This window comes from Ranitomeya variabilis, chromosome 5, assembly GCF_051348905.1.
Source record: "Ranitomeya variabilis isolate aRanVar5 chromosome 5, aRanVar5.hap1, whole genome shotgun sequence".
Taxonomy (NCBI): domain Eukaryota; kingdom Metazoa; phylum Chordata; class Amphibia; order Anura; family Dendrobatidae; genus Ranitomeya; species Ranitomeya variabilis.
The window spans coordinates 32,783,780-32,800,755 of record NC_135236.1 but is presented as its reverse complement, the minus strand read 5'-3'; the positions used below and the strand labels follow the sequence as shown (position 1 = coordinate 32,800,755).

Below are 16,976 nucleotides of genomic sequence, written 5' to 3'. Positions count from 1 at the left end.
GATATAGGAGAAGGAGGGGGGAGGAACACTATAGATGGCTTCCTTAGGACCGTGAGGACGCAAATAGCCTCGACAAGCAGTATTTATATACTGTTACGCAAGCAATGGTCGTGGGAAGGCAGAAATACAGGCCCTGCACTTGGGTTAATGACATACATGACATCACGTTCAGGGACATACTAGAAGTCACTATATTACAATGGAAAATCATCCTTTCCAGTAGTTATACAGACATGACCTTGTTACGCCATCATAGAGCTTATGTTACTACATACATCAAGTCTAAAATGTCTCCCTCAGGTACTTTTGTTTGCACCAAGTGTGGTATGGGAAACACTGACATGTATCATCATATGTGGGGATGCACCAAAGTTCAAAAATTATGGAGGTCTATTCATGCTGAACTCCAGAATCTCTGCGGGATCATATTTCCACTTACGCCGCAGTGGGCTATCTTTAAAATTTTAGACAATACTCAACATGAATTCCCAAAACACATTAAAGCCATGTTGGTAATTTGGGCCTCAGCTACAAGGAAAGGTATCCTGCCTCATTGGCTGAGTCCACTGCTAACCCCCAAATCACTCATACGCTCCAAAATAATGTTTATTTTTTGGATGGATTGGCTTAACATACTAACGAGCAAGGAAAAATTAACTGGGAAGTTTCTACGTACATGATCACTGTTCATATCATCACTCCCTCCAGACAAACTCAGCACACAAATTCGAAAAAGCTCAGCGGTGCCACTTCTATACCTTGAGACCTTGGCTTAACAATTGAATGTGGAGAAGTTAGGGGGGAACGTAAGGTTAGGGGGAGGTTGGGAGGGTAGTGGGGGGGGGATGTTTATGACTGTTATAAAAGTTTGTTCTTTCAAGGAAATGTACAATTTACTTTTTTGTTATGCTCTTTAAACTCAATAAAAATAAGTTGGAAAAAAAACAACAAAAAGCTCTCCAAAATTTAGAGACAAATTGTACTCCCCTATCAGATACAATGTTCAGAGGGATCCCACGTAATCTTACAATATGACAAATAAACAACCTGGAGAGCGTCTCTGCATTAGGTAATCCCGACAAAGGAACAAAATAAGCTTGTTTGTTGAATCGATCACCTACTACAAAGATAGCAGTCTTACCATCATGGACAAATGAAATCCATGGACAAATGAGTGCATGGTCTTTCAGAAATAGGCAATGGAAACACTTCACCTGCCGGCCGGCTATGACTGACTTTGGTGCGTGCGTAAACTTCACAAGCAGATACAAAATCTTTAATATCATTATGCATGGACGGCCACCAAAAAAGTCTAGCAATGGCTTTCCTTGTGGCAGTAACCCCAGGATGACCACTTAAAACGGAATCATGAAATTCCTGTAACACCCAAAATCTTAAATACACAGGCACAAATAATTTAAACCCTGTGGAAGTGGAAGGCGCCAACGACTGGACTTTACAAATCTCCTGTTCCAGCTACGAGGTCACCATAGACACCACAATACCCTGAGGAATAATGGAGGATGGAGGTTCTGGAGGAGAAATTGAATCTAGACTATGAGATAAAGCGTCAGCTTTCACATTCTTAGACCCTGGCCATAAAGTAATAGAAAAATTAAACCGAGAGAAAAACAATGACCATCTGGCCTGTCTAGCAGTTAACCTTTTAGCCGATTCAATGTAAACTAAATTTTTGTGATCTGTAATCACCGTGACTGCATGAACCGCCCCCTCCAAAAAATGCTTGCATTCCTCAAAGGCCAATTTGACAGCAAGTAACTCCCGATTCCCAACGTCATAATTTCTCTCCACCGGTGAAAATGCTTTAGAAAGAAAAGCACATGGACACAGGTTAGTCAGAGTCTTGGGCCCCTGCGATATGACTGCCCCCACTCTGATCTCCAAAGCATCCACCTCCACAATAAACGGTTTTTGGGGATCAGGTTGGATTGGAATGGGTGCGGACATAAAACACTCTTTTAATCTTTGAAAAGCCCTGATAGCACCCGGCGACCAAACCTTGAGATTCACCCCCTTACGTGTAAGGTCAGTAAGTGGTTTAGCAATCTGTGAAAACCTCTTGATAAATTTTCTATAATAGTTGGCAAATCCCAGGAAAAGATGGAAAGCCTTAAGATCACGAGGTTGAACCCAATCAATTATGGCCTGCACCTTCAGGGTCCATCTTAAACCCTTCTGCTGACAAGACAAACCCCAAGAAAGAGATTTCCTGAACAGAAAAGACACATTTCTCTAATTTAGCAAACAGAGAGTTCTCCCTCAGTCTCTGTAACACAAGGACATGTTCCTGGTGAGTGTCCAAATCTGGCGAGAAAATTAGAATGTCATTGAGGTAAATAACAACATATCTTCCAATGCAATCAGAGAAAATATCATTCAGAAAATTTTGAAACACAGCAGGTGCATTAGATGATCCAAAAGGCATGACAAGGTTTTCAAACAGACCCTCAGACATTAAAAATGCCGTTTTCCACTCATCACCCTTCCGGATGCGTATCAAATTGTAAGCCCCTCTAAGATCAAGTTTAGAAAACACCCTGGCCCCCAGAAGCTGATTAAATAGGTCGGGGATGAGTGGAACTGGGTAAATATTTTTAACAGTGATCTTGTTCAATTCTCAGAAATCAAGGCAAGGACGGAGACCCCCATCTTCCTTTTTAACAAAGAAAAATCCAGCAGCTATAGGGGAGGAGGAGGGACAGATATGACCCTTCCATAAACTTTTGTGAATATATACTTACATGGTGGCCCGTTCAGGCCTAGACAAATTGTTAAGGTGAGTGGCAATTTGTCACTAGGAATAAGATTAATAGCACAATCATAGGGATGATGGGGAGGTAGTATCTTCGCCTCTTTTTTCGAGAACACATCTACAAAGTCCTTCAGGTACCCCGGAAGACCCTCCAGATTAGCGGAGCATAAGTGTACATTTTTTTAGACATTTTTTGTAACACTTGGGCCTCCATTTCACATTCTCCTTCTGACACCAATCAATAACAGGATTGTGAACCTGCAATCATGGAAACCCCAGTACCAATCCAGTAGGTAAATTATCCAACACAAATCAGGAGATGGCTTCATAGTGGAGTGCTCCAACTTGGAGAGTGAAATCCACCGTTACTCTCTTGATCAAATTGTGAACTAACAGTGTTTTCTCTAGGGCAATGATTTGAATGGGTCTTTCTAAACTAACTGTCCCTAAGCCTAACTTCAGAACCAGTCCCGAATCAATAAAGTTAGCAGCAGACCCACAGTCAATGAATGCCAATGTTGATAACTAGTGATGAGCGAACGTGCTCACCCGAGTATTACTATGCTCTGTGTACTCGGCGAGCACCGGGTATTTCCGGGATTATGCGGCGGGAGCTCGGGTCTCCGCCCTGCAATTCTCGTGCTCTTTAGAGCGTCATTGACAATGCAGGGATTGTCAGCCATGCACTGTAATGCCGCAGCCATCTTTGTTGTGGTCGTGCAGTGATTGGCTGGCCGCACAGCGTCATCAGGTCTATAAGAGACCTGGCACCGCCCTGCTCACCTCATTCTACTCCGGACATAGCGAGTGTAGGGAGAGCTGCTGCTGAGATAGGGTCAGAAACAACCTTTTAATAGTTAGTGTGGGTCTGCTAGTGTTCAGTCCACAACTCCTGAGAAACCAACAGTCTTTTTTAGGGCTAATTCAGGGGTCCAGAGATTGCAGCGCTAGGTAGGCAGGGGAGTCTATGTGCGCATACCCACATCAGTGCAAGGCCTGCAGGCACTGTATGTGAGTACATAGCTTTCACTGCATACCTCCAAAAGCTCCATTACTGTCTGCTGCTGCTGTTGCTTATGTAATATATACCTAGATGCAGTTTTCTGTGGCTTTTTTTTCTTCACCCTATATCTGCTCCTTTTATTCTAAAGCAATTCATAGCCCCCTTATTTCAACATTTATTTGCATGGTCACGCTGCAGACTACAGCCCGGTCATTGTAATCGAAGAACGTGCAAATCTACCTTTTTTTTTTGTCCCAGACACCAGATGTGAGTGCGCCAAAAAATCTTTTTTTGTGTGTGTCATAGCCACAATTTAGTTGTGCCCAAAAGAATCAAGGACACATTCAGATCAGTCTGTTATCTGAGGCTGACGGCTGGTGTATCTGTGGTGGAAAAATTGTAGCTTCGCAGGCATAAGTTTCATTGTTCTGTCTGTTTGTTGTACTCATTTTTCATTTTTTACCAAATTTCACATGCAAGAGAAAAAAAAGTTATACAGTCTGTTATCTGTGGCTGCGGCCTCGTGTATCTGTGGTGGAAAAATCGTAGTTTCGCTGGCATACGTTTCATAGTTCTGTGTGCTAGCATTGTTCTCCTTTTTCTTTTCTTTTTTAATCACCAAAAAACAAAACATATTTTATACAGTCTGTTATGTCAGGCTCTGTTATCTGTGGCTGCGGCCTGGTGTATCTGTGGTGGAAAAATCATAGCTTCCCAGGCATAAGTTGCATAGTTCTGTCTGCTAGCCTTTTTCATCTAATTTTTATTTTTTTAAATGAGAAAAAAAAAAAAATTATACAGTCTGTTATGTCATGCTGAGGCTTGGTGTATCTGTCGTGAAAAAATCGCAGGCATAAGTTGCATAGTTCTGTCTGCTAGCCTTGTTCAACTCATTTTTAAATTTTGACAAAAAAATCAGAAAAAAAACAAAAATAAATTTATACAGTCTGATATACAGTCTGTTATGTCACTCTGAGGCCTGGTGTATCTGTGGTGGGAAAATCGTAGCTTCGCAGGCATAAGTTGCATAGTTCTGTCTGCTAGCCTTGATCAACTCATTTTTATTTTTTGTTCAAAAAATCAGAAAAAAAATCCAAAAAGAATGTATACAGTCTGTTATGTCACGCTGAGGCCTGGTGTATCTGTGGTGGAAAAGTCGTAGCTTTGCAGGGATAAGTTGCATAGTTCTGTCTGCTAGCCTTGTTCTACTCTTTTTTTCTTTTTTTCAAAAATTCACCAAAAAAACCCCCAAAAGTCCCCAACTTCAACCAACACTGCCCGATTCATCTTCATGTGCATTTGCTGTGTGATCTTGAACAGGTTCTGCAGAAGAGCATTCGCCGCTTCCTAATTTCTTCGGGTGTAAAAAAGCAGCCAATTATTCATATCTCGAGGGCTGATCAGGACGGGACCCCTCTGCTCTCACAACCTATCAGCAAACTGTGGATTATATTCAGCAGATTTTTTTTTTGCACGATTTATTTACGGAGGGGCGATTCTACCTTTGAACTGAAGTAGTTAGGTATTGAAATTCAGCCCCCAGTCACGTAGCTCTTTCTGAATGCTCTCATCCTTGTGTATGTAGCTCATGAACTTCCCAACTCCCTCTGTTCTGGTGGTAAGTGAATGTGAACGGCCAGCTCTTTCATAATGTTGAAGACATTTCTCATTCTGTCGGTCAGACCGGTTAGGTTACAGAACTCTGGCACCAGTACGATGGCTCCATTTGTGGATCCCGGCTTGGGCCTCTGGGGGATGTTCACGATTAGCGGCTGGATCATGTCTTTCACTTGTTCATTGTATTGGTTCTTATAGCAGTCCACAAAGCTGATCTCGCTTCCGTCTGCCTTCTTGAAGGTGGCTGCTGTAGTCATGTTGCAGGCAATCTCGTCTATATGGTAGTTTTTAGTGTTGGACTTGGTGAGGACGATCTGTCTGATCAGATCCTTGCAGCAGGCGTCCTGGAACCTCTGAGAGCCACACGAGGAGTAGAGGCTGTTCATGTTGTCGTGCACAGTCACTTTCCTGAGGACTTTATGGCTGACATCAATGCTCAACATGATGCTGGACTCGTACTGGAGGATGGAGGTGGAAAACCCTGGGCAGATGGCAAGTCGGTGGGCTCTGACTTCGGTGGCGTCGCTCGGGTTGTAATAGTTGCGTCCTATCTGCTTCATATCCATTATCTTCAGGAATCTTAGGAAAATGATGTTATAGAAATGGAAGCAGGTGGGCGAGGTCGGTGAAAGCTTGTTGGCCAGGGTGATTGTTATCCGCACGTTCTCTCCATTTCGAATTTGTCTGAACACCTCAGTGACTTTATTCAGTCTTTTTGGTAAAAACAACACGGTACCATCAAATGCCCGCGTCTTCCCTATGGTTTCTTCAAGCTGGTACAGGAGGCCATACCGCAAACGCTTGGACTCCATGGCGGTGTTGAAGTAAACATGATACTGGTACAAGGCCCACTGTGGTCGGGACACCAGCTTGATGTGGTTGGTCATAAGAGCAATCTTGGTTCCAGAGGTGCCAGCTTTCGATTTTTGGACGTGTTCGATAGTCTGCCGGGTGTTCACCCCGACATCATGGAAATCACGCCTACGGCCGCCCCATTCCCCGATAGACACTTCTGCAAGTCCAGCTGACACCTGCAGAACCACGGGCGATGGTCTCCGGCGAACCTCTCTGGCGCCCTCTTCCGACGTGCAAAGGCTCAGGTGCTGGCTGCTGAGATCTGACTGCTGGCCGGGGTCCTTGGGGCTGCTGTACCTGTCCAGGTGGTCTTTGTGGGGCCTGCTCCTGCACACGAGCTTGGCCGCGGACCCGGGATCTTGCTCGTCAGCTCATCTTTTACTTCGTACACAAACCACGCACTAGTGTGTATTGTGCCTAATTTTTAATGAGGCCTTCATCAATGTTTCCACCACTAGATCACCATGGTGAACATGTTGTATGCTGCTACAGCCATTCAATTTTTGAGAAAGGGTGTCTATGATGCCCATAAATAATTTTTTAAAACTGTAACCCTCATGAGGAAATGTTTGTCAGCCCATGCACTTCTTGCATGGGCATTACAAGTCTAGGAGACCCGTTCCTTTAAATTGGGTCTAGTTTTTAATGAGGCCTTCCTCCACCTCTCATCATTTTCCACCACTAGATCACCAGGGTTCATGTGTTCTGTGCTGCTACAGACAGTAAATCTTTTGGCAAGGTTGACTGTGATCCCCATTAAATATTATTTTTAAATTTACCCCCCATGGGGAAATGTTTGTTAGATCATACACTTAGTGTATGTGCATTACAAGTCTAGGAGACCCGCTCCTTTAAATTGGGCCTAGTTTTTAATGAGGCCTTCCTCCACCTCTCATCATTTTCCACTACTAGATCACCAGGGTTCAGGTGTTCCGTGCTGCTACAGACAGTCAATTTTTTGGCAAGGGTGACTGTGATCCCAATTAAATATTTTTTTAAAATGTATCCCCCGTGGGAAAATGTTTGTCAGCCCATACACTTAGTGTATGGGCATTACGATTCTAGGGGACCTGCTCCTTTGTAATGGGACAGTTTTTTTTATGAGGCCTTCCTCCATGTTTCTTCCAAGGGGGATTGGGGTGCGTGCAAATTAGAGTCAAGACAATAGAGAAACTTGGCACTCAAAAATACTTTAGCGTGGATAGTTATTTATTCAATGTGCGTCCATAGAGACAAAAGTTGAACGTTTTCGGTCCACATCCGGACCTTCATCAGAACAATTATACTGGTATACTGGGAAATACGTATATCCTGTCAAAACTGGTTCCAACAGAGTTTTCAAAGAAGCCTGGATGCAAAGAGGAATCCTGAGTGTGTCCGCGCACGGAGGGCGACAGAAGTCGAGTGGTGAGTGAGGGGCGATCCCTACGATGTTCCTGTGTCATTTGAGCAGTGTTTCCATCATTTTCAGATGTTTCTAGACCTTAAAAGGACCCCCGGGAGGATCGTGGTAAAAATACATGAATCATGTCATGAATGATACATTAATTTATTGCATGTTTATGATGATAGTCCTATTGCCTGTACTTTGAGGTATCTTTTCCCTTGATATTTTAAATGTTGTTGTTTTAATATGTAATTAATAACTACAAATGTTACCCGACACTTTGGTTATGTGTCATATTTATAGATTATATTGTATAGTAACCTCTAAACTCACTTCCTGTATCTAATGTGCCGTTTCATTCCATTTCCATTGTCTGTTCATCCCATGGTCTGCTGCTATTACCAGTATGCCACTGGCTTGGTGTTGTTCAAAAATGGCTGCTTCTTTCAATAAACATGACCATACCTGTCTATGGGATGGCCGTGATATTGCAACTCTGTCCGCTCACTTCACGGGTCCAATTTTGTTTTTTTACCTTTTTTTTTCGCTCCATATTCCAGGAGTCATACATTTATTTCTACATCTACAAAGACATATTAGAGGTTTTGATTCTTTGTTTTTGCTTCTTTTTTTTTTTTTACAGGATGAGTTATAGTTTTAGTTATCTCCATTTAATTTTCCATATAATTTACTCAAAAATTGGAAAAAAATCCAGTAGGAATGAGGGCCCTGCTGCTCGCAAGCTTACAAACTATGAGGAAAAGGGGGGACACGAGAGGTGGATGGTAACAATTGCTTTAGTTATTTGGACCAGCCATAGTGTAAGGCTCGGGTGTTCATGTAAAGCTGCATGAACCAGTTATCAGCCTAAGTATGTAGCAGTACAGACACAGAGGCTATTAACTGCATAAAGTGTATGAGAACATGATGCAAGGAACCTGATTATGTTTTTTTTTTCGTTTTTTTTTTTTGAATGGGCCACACAGGGATAGTTAGGTTAATGCATTGAGGCGGTAGGTCAGTCTGAACAAATGAGTTTTTAGGGCACGCTTAAAACTGTGGGGATTGGGGATTAATCGTATTAACCTAGGTAATACATTCCAAAGAATCGGCGCAGCACGTGTAAAGTCTTGGAGACGGGAGTGGGAGGTTCTGATTATTGAGGATGCTAACCTGAGGTCATTAACGGAACGGAGAAATTGTACAAAAAATGCCGGTGGTCAAAAATGTTGGAAAAAAATAATAAAAAGCCACTGAATCCCCAAAGATGAGATGTTCTGATGGTCTCAGCCAAGGCTCTGATAGTGGAAGTCATAGTGGTCACAAGTACCGACAGTTCTGACGAAGATTGGTAGAGCGTGTGATGGAAGTAAAGCAGATATTCACCAACATGGTGCTGCCAGAGGTTGGACCACCAGTCACGTCTCATCTGGAGGTCTCAATGCAGTTTAATCTGGTCCCGGCATGATTGAACAGTTATAGAATTCTGATAGAATTGTAATCTAGTTTAAAAAATAAAAAGATAAAAGTAAGTTTTATAAGACTAAGTGTAACTAAGATCATCTCCACCAAAATGTCTCAATGTCTTGCCTCCGAGCAGGGCATGATTTTTAACATAAGTTTTATTTCAGTTGGATAATTGTATTACAAGTTGGTTGTAGACTTTATTAGTATAAGATGATGACAAGTCACTTGGGATATTTATTGTGTTGACATCACCCTTTCTATTTCCAGCAGGTTACAATAATTGCCCTCTAATCACCCAGGATGAAGCAATGTTATAGGTATATAAATTCCTATTCCAAGGTTCACTGCTAGACGGACATTGTATGTGTGTTGTGTGTGTGGGATACTTTTACAAAAATGACGGAGACTAAGCACTAAGGTGCCTGGGACCGACTATGTTCTAGATACGTTACAGACTGAAATATCTTTGTTTGAGGGGATTTTTTTAGTAGTGGAACACATGGTTCTCTGCTAGTAGAAAAAAAACAAGGATTATTGACTTTTTCAGGACTAAAAGGATATTTTGTGAGTAAACGGACACAGAGAATCTCATTGTTTAGGTGGATCTAAGTTTTCCAAAAGGGGGAAAAAGGCAAAAGGAAGGGAAGAGATATGAAGGGGGATAGAAAAGGAAGGGAAGGGAGGAGAATGTGAAGGGGGATAGGAAAGGGAAGAAGGAGAAACATAAGGGGGGAATAACAAAAAGAGGTAAAGGGAAGGTAGGAAAATAATCAAGGAAAATAGAAAAGAAAGGGGAAAAGAAGGGGAATGTGAGGAGAGAAGGATCTATGACCACTTTACGTCAATTTGTCCGGTTCGCTAAGGTAGATCTCTTACTATCTATGTGAGACTAAGACTAACGGAAGTCCTATACTTTCCTTTTCCTTGTGACATAACTGAGACGTATAATATATGAGGACAACATTGCGTAATTGGAAAATTTTCCACTATTTTACTAGAAGATAGAATTAGTTGTGGCTCTTTGGGTGGCTTCCTCACCTAGCTAACTTTCTAGTCCCATATCTCTATGTGAAACCCAATCATGACATATTATCTGACTGTTCATCTGCTAGATCTGATTGTAACCTTACGACATATGCAGTGTCTATATAAGATCACTTACCTGTTTCTTTGTGAGGTTTGGCTTTTATTTACCTTCGCTGTGCAAGGGTGTGAAGGTGTGACGTCCACTGCAGGCTGCCATATATCTGGTGGCAATATCAGCGGGTATCTAGGTCAGTTTGGAGACCTGGTCATAGGAGGCACGTTCGCCATTCATGTGAAAAGAATTTATTCAGAAACTAATTTTACAAGCAAACCAGAAGATCTTATATGTCAACAGTAAGTCTACAAAATCTACAAGGGTTATATTTGTTTTGCTTGGACAGTAGAAGATATCAAGTCCAGTACTAGTGGCAACGACTCATCAGTATCAAATATCCAATACATGACTGTTGTAAGTAGATCTATAAACCTGGAGAAGGATTTAAAGTACCATCATGCCTCATTAATGAGGTAACCTTGAAAAGGAAAGGACATAGTTACAGTACATTTCAGAGATGAGTACAACTAGTTCTATTACATGCATACATAGATTCTGTATATTCCAAAAACTTTTAACCATCTACGTTTTTACTCCTTTAGATTTGACGTTCAATCCTACCAGTACATGCAGGCTCTCATATTCGTCTTGGAGGAGATCAATAAAAATCCAGATCTTCTTCCCAATATCACTCTGGGATTCCAGATTTATGACACTTGTACTGCCGTGAGAAGAGCAGCAGAAGGCACCTTGTGGATGTTATCTGGAAGGGAACCAAGTGTCCCAAATTATCGTTGTGGTGAAGGAGGAACACTGGCTGGGATTGTTGGTGATTCTGGGTCTACACACTCAATCCTCATGGCTCAAATGTTGGGTCTACACAGATATCCGCAGGTAAGGTGAACATTGTCCTCCTTGTTTGAGGAGAAGTTTATGTCACAAAGTTGTTCTTATTTCTCTAAAAAAGTCCTTGTCCATGTATCCCCCTTGTTCACCACATGTTGTGTCTGTGCATCTACAATATTTACATAAATGTAGTTTTATCTGACCCTGCTTGAATTGGTTGACTCATACAGCTATGGCTATGTGAGAGCTTTCATGTAACAAAAATCAAGATTTGTCAGGTAACATCTTTCCAGCGCTTCACCATCTAGCTGGATCAGTTTGTTGATCAATTGTCGCTGTTTACATGCTGTCACTATATTGAGCCAAACAGTACAAAAAATCCTGAAGATCCTCAAATAGGAGAAGGCTATATTGTATTTGTTAATAAAGTTATTTTTCTTTCATTTATCTACAGATAAGTTATTTTTCCACCAGTCCATTCCTCAGCAATAGGAAATTGTTCCCCTCGTTTTTCCGCACAGTTCCAAATGACGCGTTTCAATATGGAGGTCTAGCTGAGTTAATCTTGTACTTTGGATGGACATGGGTCGGGTTATTGGCTACCGATAATGATTATGGTCAACCAGGCATTCAGATAGTAAATCAAAAAATAGTCCAAGCTGGAGCTTGTGTGGCCTTCATTGAAAATATCATGACTGGACAACCCAACAGAGGTGCTCCACATATCGTTAATGTTATCAAAGACTCATCAGCCAAGGTGGTGCTAGTCTTGTCTTCATTTATTCATTTCATGCCTGTGGTGGAAGAGTTGGCCAAACAAAATGTAACTGGGAAAATCTGGATAGCCAGTGAATCATGGTCAGCTTCTAAATTTCTTAATAAAGAAAAGTTCCAACCAGTCTTGATGGGTACTATAGGTTTTGCTATTCATGAAGGGCAGATGGCTGGGTTTGTAGAACATCTAAATAACTTACACCCATTAAAGTATCCTCATGATCACTTTTTACTTAAGCTATGGGAGGAGAAATTTTCCTGCAAGTGGACCGACCTCCATAATAGAGCTGATGGCATGCTCAACCAAACCATCAATGAATGTATCGGGGATGAAAAATTAGAGTTTGTCATGGCTAATGTGGACTTTAGAATAACATTTAACGTCTACAAAGCAGTTTATGCCTTTGCATGGGCCGTACATAACTTGCTGCAATGTGACACAGGAAAAGGTCCTTTCCTTAATGGTACATGTGCCAACATCTCATCCTTACAACCTTGGCAGGTAAAGAAGTTGCACATTTATATTTGTGACTACTAAAGTCTTCTGGGCTCCAACATATAAGCATAGATGAGTTTTTGCAAATGCAAACTGTAATTACAGAAGGTAAAGGGATATCAGTTACACCCAGGCCACGTGCCTGAGAAGAACTATAGGGCTTTGAACAAATTAGGAAGACCCCAGTATTTATGGTAGGTAGGGGCCCACTACATCTTAAGGTACCGTCACACTAAACGATATCGCTAGCAATCCGTGACGTTGCAGCGTCCTGGCTAGCGATATCGTTGTGTTTGACAGGCAGCAGCGATCAGGATCCTGCTGTGATATCGCTGGTCGTTAGTTAAAGTTCAGAACTTTATTTGGTCATCAGATCGCCGTGTATCGTTGTGTTTGACAGCAAAAGCAACGATACCAGCGATGTTTTACAATGGTAACCAGGGTAAATATCGGGTTACTAAGCGCAGGGCCGCGCTTAGTAACCCGATGTTTACCCTGGTTACCAGTGTAAAATGTAAAAAAACAAACACTACATACTCACCCTCTGATGTCTGTCACACGTCCCACGCCGTCCGCTTCCTGCACTGACTGAGAACCGGCCGTAAGTGAAAGTACAGCACAGCGGTGACGTCACCGCTCTGCTGTTAGGGCCGGCGCTCAGTCAGTGCAGGAAGCGGACGCCGGGGGACGCGAAGGTGAGTATGTACTGTTTGTTTTTTTACATTTTACACTGGTAACCAGGGTAAACATCGGGTTACTAAGCGCGGCCCTGCGCTTAGCAACCCGATGTTTACCCTGGTTTCCCAGGGACCTCGGCATCGTTGGTCGCTGGAGAGCGGTCTGTGTGACAGCTCTCCAGCGACCAAACAGCGACGCTGCAGCGATCGGCATCGTTGTCTGTATCGCTGCAGCGTCGCTTAGTGTGACGGTACCTTTAGATAGCTGCCTGCTGAACAATTGTTTGTCTGATTATTTATCCAGCAGCTATTTTTCCCATATCTCTCATACACAAGAGTGGTCACTGTGTTCTCTAGGAGATGTCTCTCTAAGCAGCTAATCACTGGAGACCAAAAGAATCAGCAGTCCTAAATCTGATATACTAGCATTAGTCTAATGTGTATAGAGGCTTTAAAACCTTTTGTATTGGAGGCCATTAGCTTCAAGTTATGACATGAGCTTCAGAGACTTCTGACTCAGAGGGTAAGAGAATAGGTTGGTGGTTCCTCTCCTTCTGGAGAAAGATTGCAGTAGTCAATATGTGAGTAAGCCCTTCTTCGTGGTACTTGAGTGAGTAGAAGATGATCTCAGGCTTTAAAAATGCTACATTTGTGACGTCATCGATTATAAAATAAATTAATCTTTTGTATTTCTTCAGCTCCTTCATTATATTAAAACTGTAGATTTTAAGACTAAAGACAATACTCACATATTTTTTGATGATAAAGGGGATCCTCCAGCCCTCTACGACATAGTAAACTGGCAACTAAGCTCCACTGGTTCCATGGAGCAGAAGACAGAGGGAAGCTATGATTTCAGTTCCCTGGAAGGGAATCAAATGAAAATTAACAATACAGCCATTATATGGAGTACCAAGGTAGGGTATTATGTTCTGCACAGGTTTAACACAAGTAGATTGGGTTCAGGGAATGGGATATGTTGCAAGTGGAGCCTTGTAGTGCTTTCCTTTCGATGAAACTGAGACATGAGCTATTGTTTGGCCAAGTCTTCATACAGTGGGTTATTTAAATAAGCTATCACAATCACAGGTTGTTAATTTGGTACCCTTAGCTAATAAAATAATGGACCGCTGAGCCTTAATTTTGTTAAGAAATCGGGGTAATTGTAGAGAATACAGAGAATGTGGTCACACTTAGTCCTTGACATCTCCAAATTTCCTCTTCAGAGAGGAAGAGGACTTGAACTCTAGTGCCATGTATTGTAAGTAGCAATCCTAAAAGTCAATATAGACCCTTTATCGAGCTTTACCATATGAGTTAGTAAAAATGCCAAACCAGAATCTTGGTTTGCAGGTGTTTCGGGGTGTTGCCCCTCGTCAGTTCAAAGTATGAGATTTGATTTGGCTAGGTAAGAGGCTTAGTGAAGAGTGACAAAACAGGCCGGGCATGTCAGAGTGAGAAGAGTTATAGGCCATGTAATGCTCGTCTGGGAAAATAAATATGCAAATTGCCTTTTCAAAGAAGAACAGGACGTGAACTCTAGTGCCACCTATTGGAAGTAGCAATCCTAAAAGTCAATATCAACCCTTTAACGAGCCTTGAAAAATGACTTAGGATAAAAATCCAAACCAGAATCTCAATTTGCAGACATCGTTTTTGGGGTGTGGCCCCGCTTCAATTCAAAGTATGAGATCTGATTTGGCTGAGTGTGAGACTTAAGAATGGGATCTAAAGGGTAAGGTTTCTCCTTGTGGAGAGTGACAAGCCAGGACTGGCATGTCAGACTGAGGCAAATTTCATATCTACACTGTGTTCCAAATTATTATGCAAATAATATTTCCTCATATTTTCTCTAAATTACCTATCTGAATTGCAGTCATTGTTATTTTCCAGTCATCTACTATTCTAGTATAATTGCAATGTTTTGGAACAAACTGCCTATGAAAACAGTATCTTTTTAAAAAAAGTAAACACTCAAAATGCATGTTCCAAATTATTATGCACAGCAGAGTTTTCAACCTTTTTTTTTTATTTTGAACAAAAAAATGGTCAATTGGGAAGTTATAAGCATTATCAGCTTATTACAAAATGAAATCAAATAGTTTTCAAGTGAAAACTTTATTCTAGGTGATGTTACATTTGCACATAGGACCCCTTGTTCGAAAGAAGCTTCTGAACTCTCCCGTCCATTGAATTTGTCAGTTTTTGGATGGTTTCTGCTTCAATTGTTTTGCATGTGGACAGAATACCCTCCCAGAGCTGTTACTTAGATGTGAACTGCCACCCGCCATCATAGACACTCCTTTTGATGATGCTCCAGAGGTTCTCAATGGGGTTGAGGTCAGGGGCAGATGGTGGCCACACTATAAGTTTGTCCTCTTTTATGCCCATAGCAGCCAGAGATGTTGCAGATGTGTTTTTTGGAGCATGAGATGGTGCATTATTATGCATGAAAATGATCTTGCTGCAGAAAGCACGGTTCTTCCTCTTGAACCATGGCAGGAAGTGTTGTTTTAGAAACTCCACATAGATTATGGAGTTCATCTTTACCCCTTCAGGGATCATAAAGGGGCCGACAATCTCTCTCCCCATGATTCCAGCCCAAAACATTACTCCACCTCCTCCTTGTTGGCGCCTTAGCCGTGTTTTCATGGGGTGTCCATCAACCAGCCATCCTCCACTCCATCCATCTGGACCATCGAGCATTCCACAGCACTCATCGGTAAACAAAACAGTTTGGAAGTCAGTCTTCATGTATCGTTTGGCCAACTGGAGCCATTTCTGCTTGTGAGTAGGGTTGAGCGACTTTAATTTTTTTAAGATCGAGTCGGGTTTTGCGAAACCCGACTTTGTCCAAAGTCGAGTCGAGTGCAGTCGGCCGATTATCACTAAAAGTCGGGGATCGACCGAAACACGAAACCCAATGCAAGTCAATGGGGAAGCTAGTCGGCAGTGAGTGGAGGCCAGGAAAACACCTACAGTGCCCATTTTAATGCCAAAAACATCCATTCTTGTTTCTGAAGCTTGTCAATCTTAATTAACTTTATAATAATAGTTGGGCATTGGAAATTGGGGGTCATTTGGCAAAAGTTGTGGGGGGGTAGGGGTGGTTCAAGGTTTTAGTGGGCCCAGGAAACGTGGACTACGTCACGGCGGTGGAGCAGTGAGAGGTAAGTATGTCAAGTTTGCAAGTGCTGTGATCCTAAGCAAGCAGGGGGGGCCCACTCGTTGGCATTGGCACTGGCACAGGGCCCCTCAAAGTACAGCGGTGTGTTTGCACGGCGGGGGCGCCTCCCACCAGCAGCGACACTTTTGCGTACTCTGAGGGGCCCTGTGCCATTGACGTCGCCAACGAGTATGCCCCCCACCTGATGAAGGAACCTGCACTTTCATCTGCACCTTCCTCTTTGTCCCTGTGTAAGGTGGTATAACATGCGGGAAGGGGAAGCTTACTTTCAGCAGGGTCAGATTCTGGCTGTGTAGAGTGCAAGGGGAATGTAGTGGTCTAGGTCAATGTACCAGCAGACTCATCTAGCAGTGGCTGGGCAATGGGCAGGATGAGGAGTACTAAACACAGATATAGGGCCAAAGAATAAAGTAGGCTAAATGCAGTTAAAAATTGGTAACAGGACTAAACAGGCGGCATTGCTTTGTTCAGTGGAGTAGCAAACCCAGGAGCAGCAGACACTGTTTTAAGGGCCCAACCACACTAGTAGGCCAAATGCAGTTTAATATCTGCTACTATAGGCCAAAAGCCTAAAGACTGAAGCTCAGCTTTATACAGTGGAGGACAACACCATGGAGCGGCAGACACCGTTAGTAGGCCGTAACCACCAATTTTTTGTTAAAAAAAGCACTTAATGAGAGCCAGAAGGTTGAAGCTCAGCTTTATACAGTTGAGGACAACACCAGGGAGCGGCAGACACCGTTAGTAGGCCGTAACCGAAGTCGAAGGCCAAATGCAGTTTAGTATCTGCTGCTATAGGCCAAAAGCCTAAAG

General features: G+C 42.5%; 1 protein-coding gene and 1 pseudogene across 1 annotated transcript in view; one reads left to right on the top strand and one right to left on the bottom strand.

The window, feature by feature from the left end:
• Window positions 1-5,009: 5,009 nt before the first annotated feature.
• LOC143774781 (piwi-like protein 1 pseudogene) lies at window positions 5,010-6,623 on the bottom strand (annotated as a pseudogene).
• Window positions 6,624-10,183: 3,560 nt separating this feature from the next.
• Window positions 10,184-16,976, top strand: part of LOC143774780 (extracellular calcium-sensing receptor-like) — a 46,842-nt gene continuing 40,049 nt past the window's right edge. The window contains exons 1-4 of the mRNA XM_077262545.1: window positions 10,184-10,482; window positions 10,786-11,077; window positions 11,484-12,305; window positions 13,675-13,893. Of these exons, the coding sequence (XP_077118660.1) occupies window positions 10,184-10,482; window positions 10,786-11,077; window positions 11,484-12,305; window positions 13,675-13,893 (1,632 nt within the window). The remainder of the gene's footprint in view (window positions 10,483-10,785; window positions 11,078-11,483; window positions 12,306-13,674; window positions 13,894-16,976) is intronic.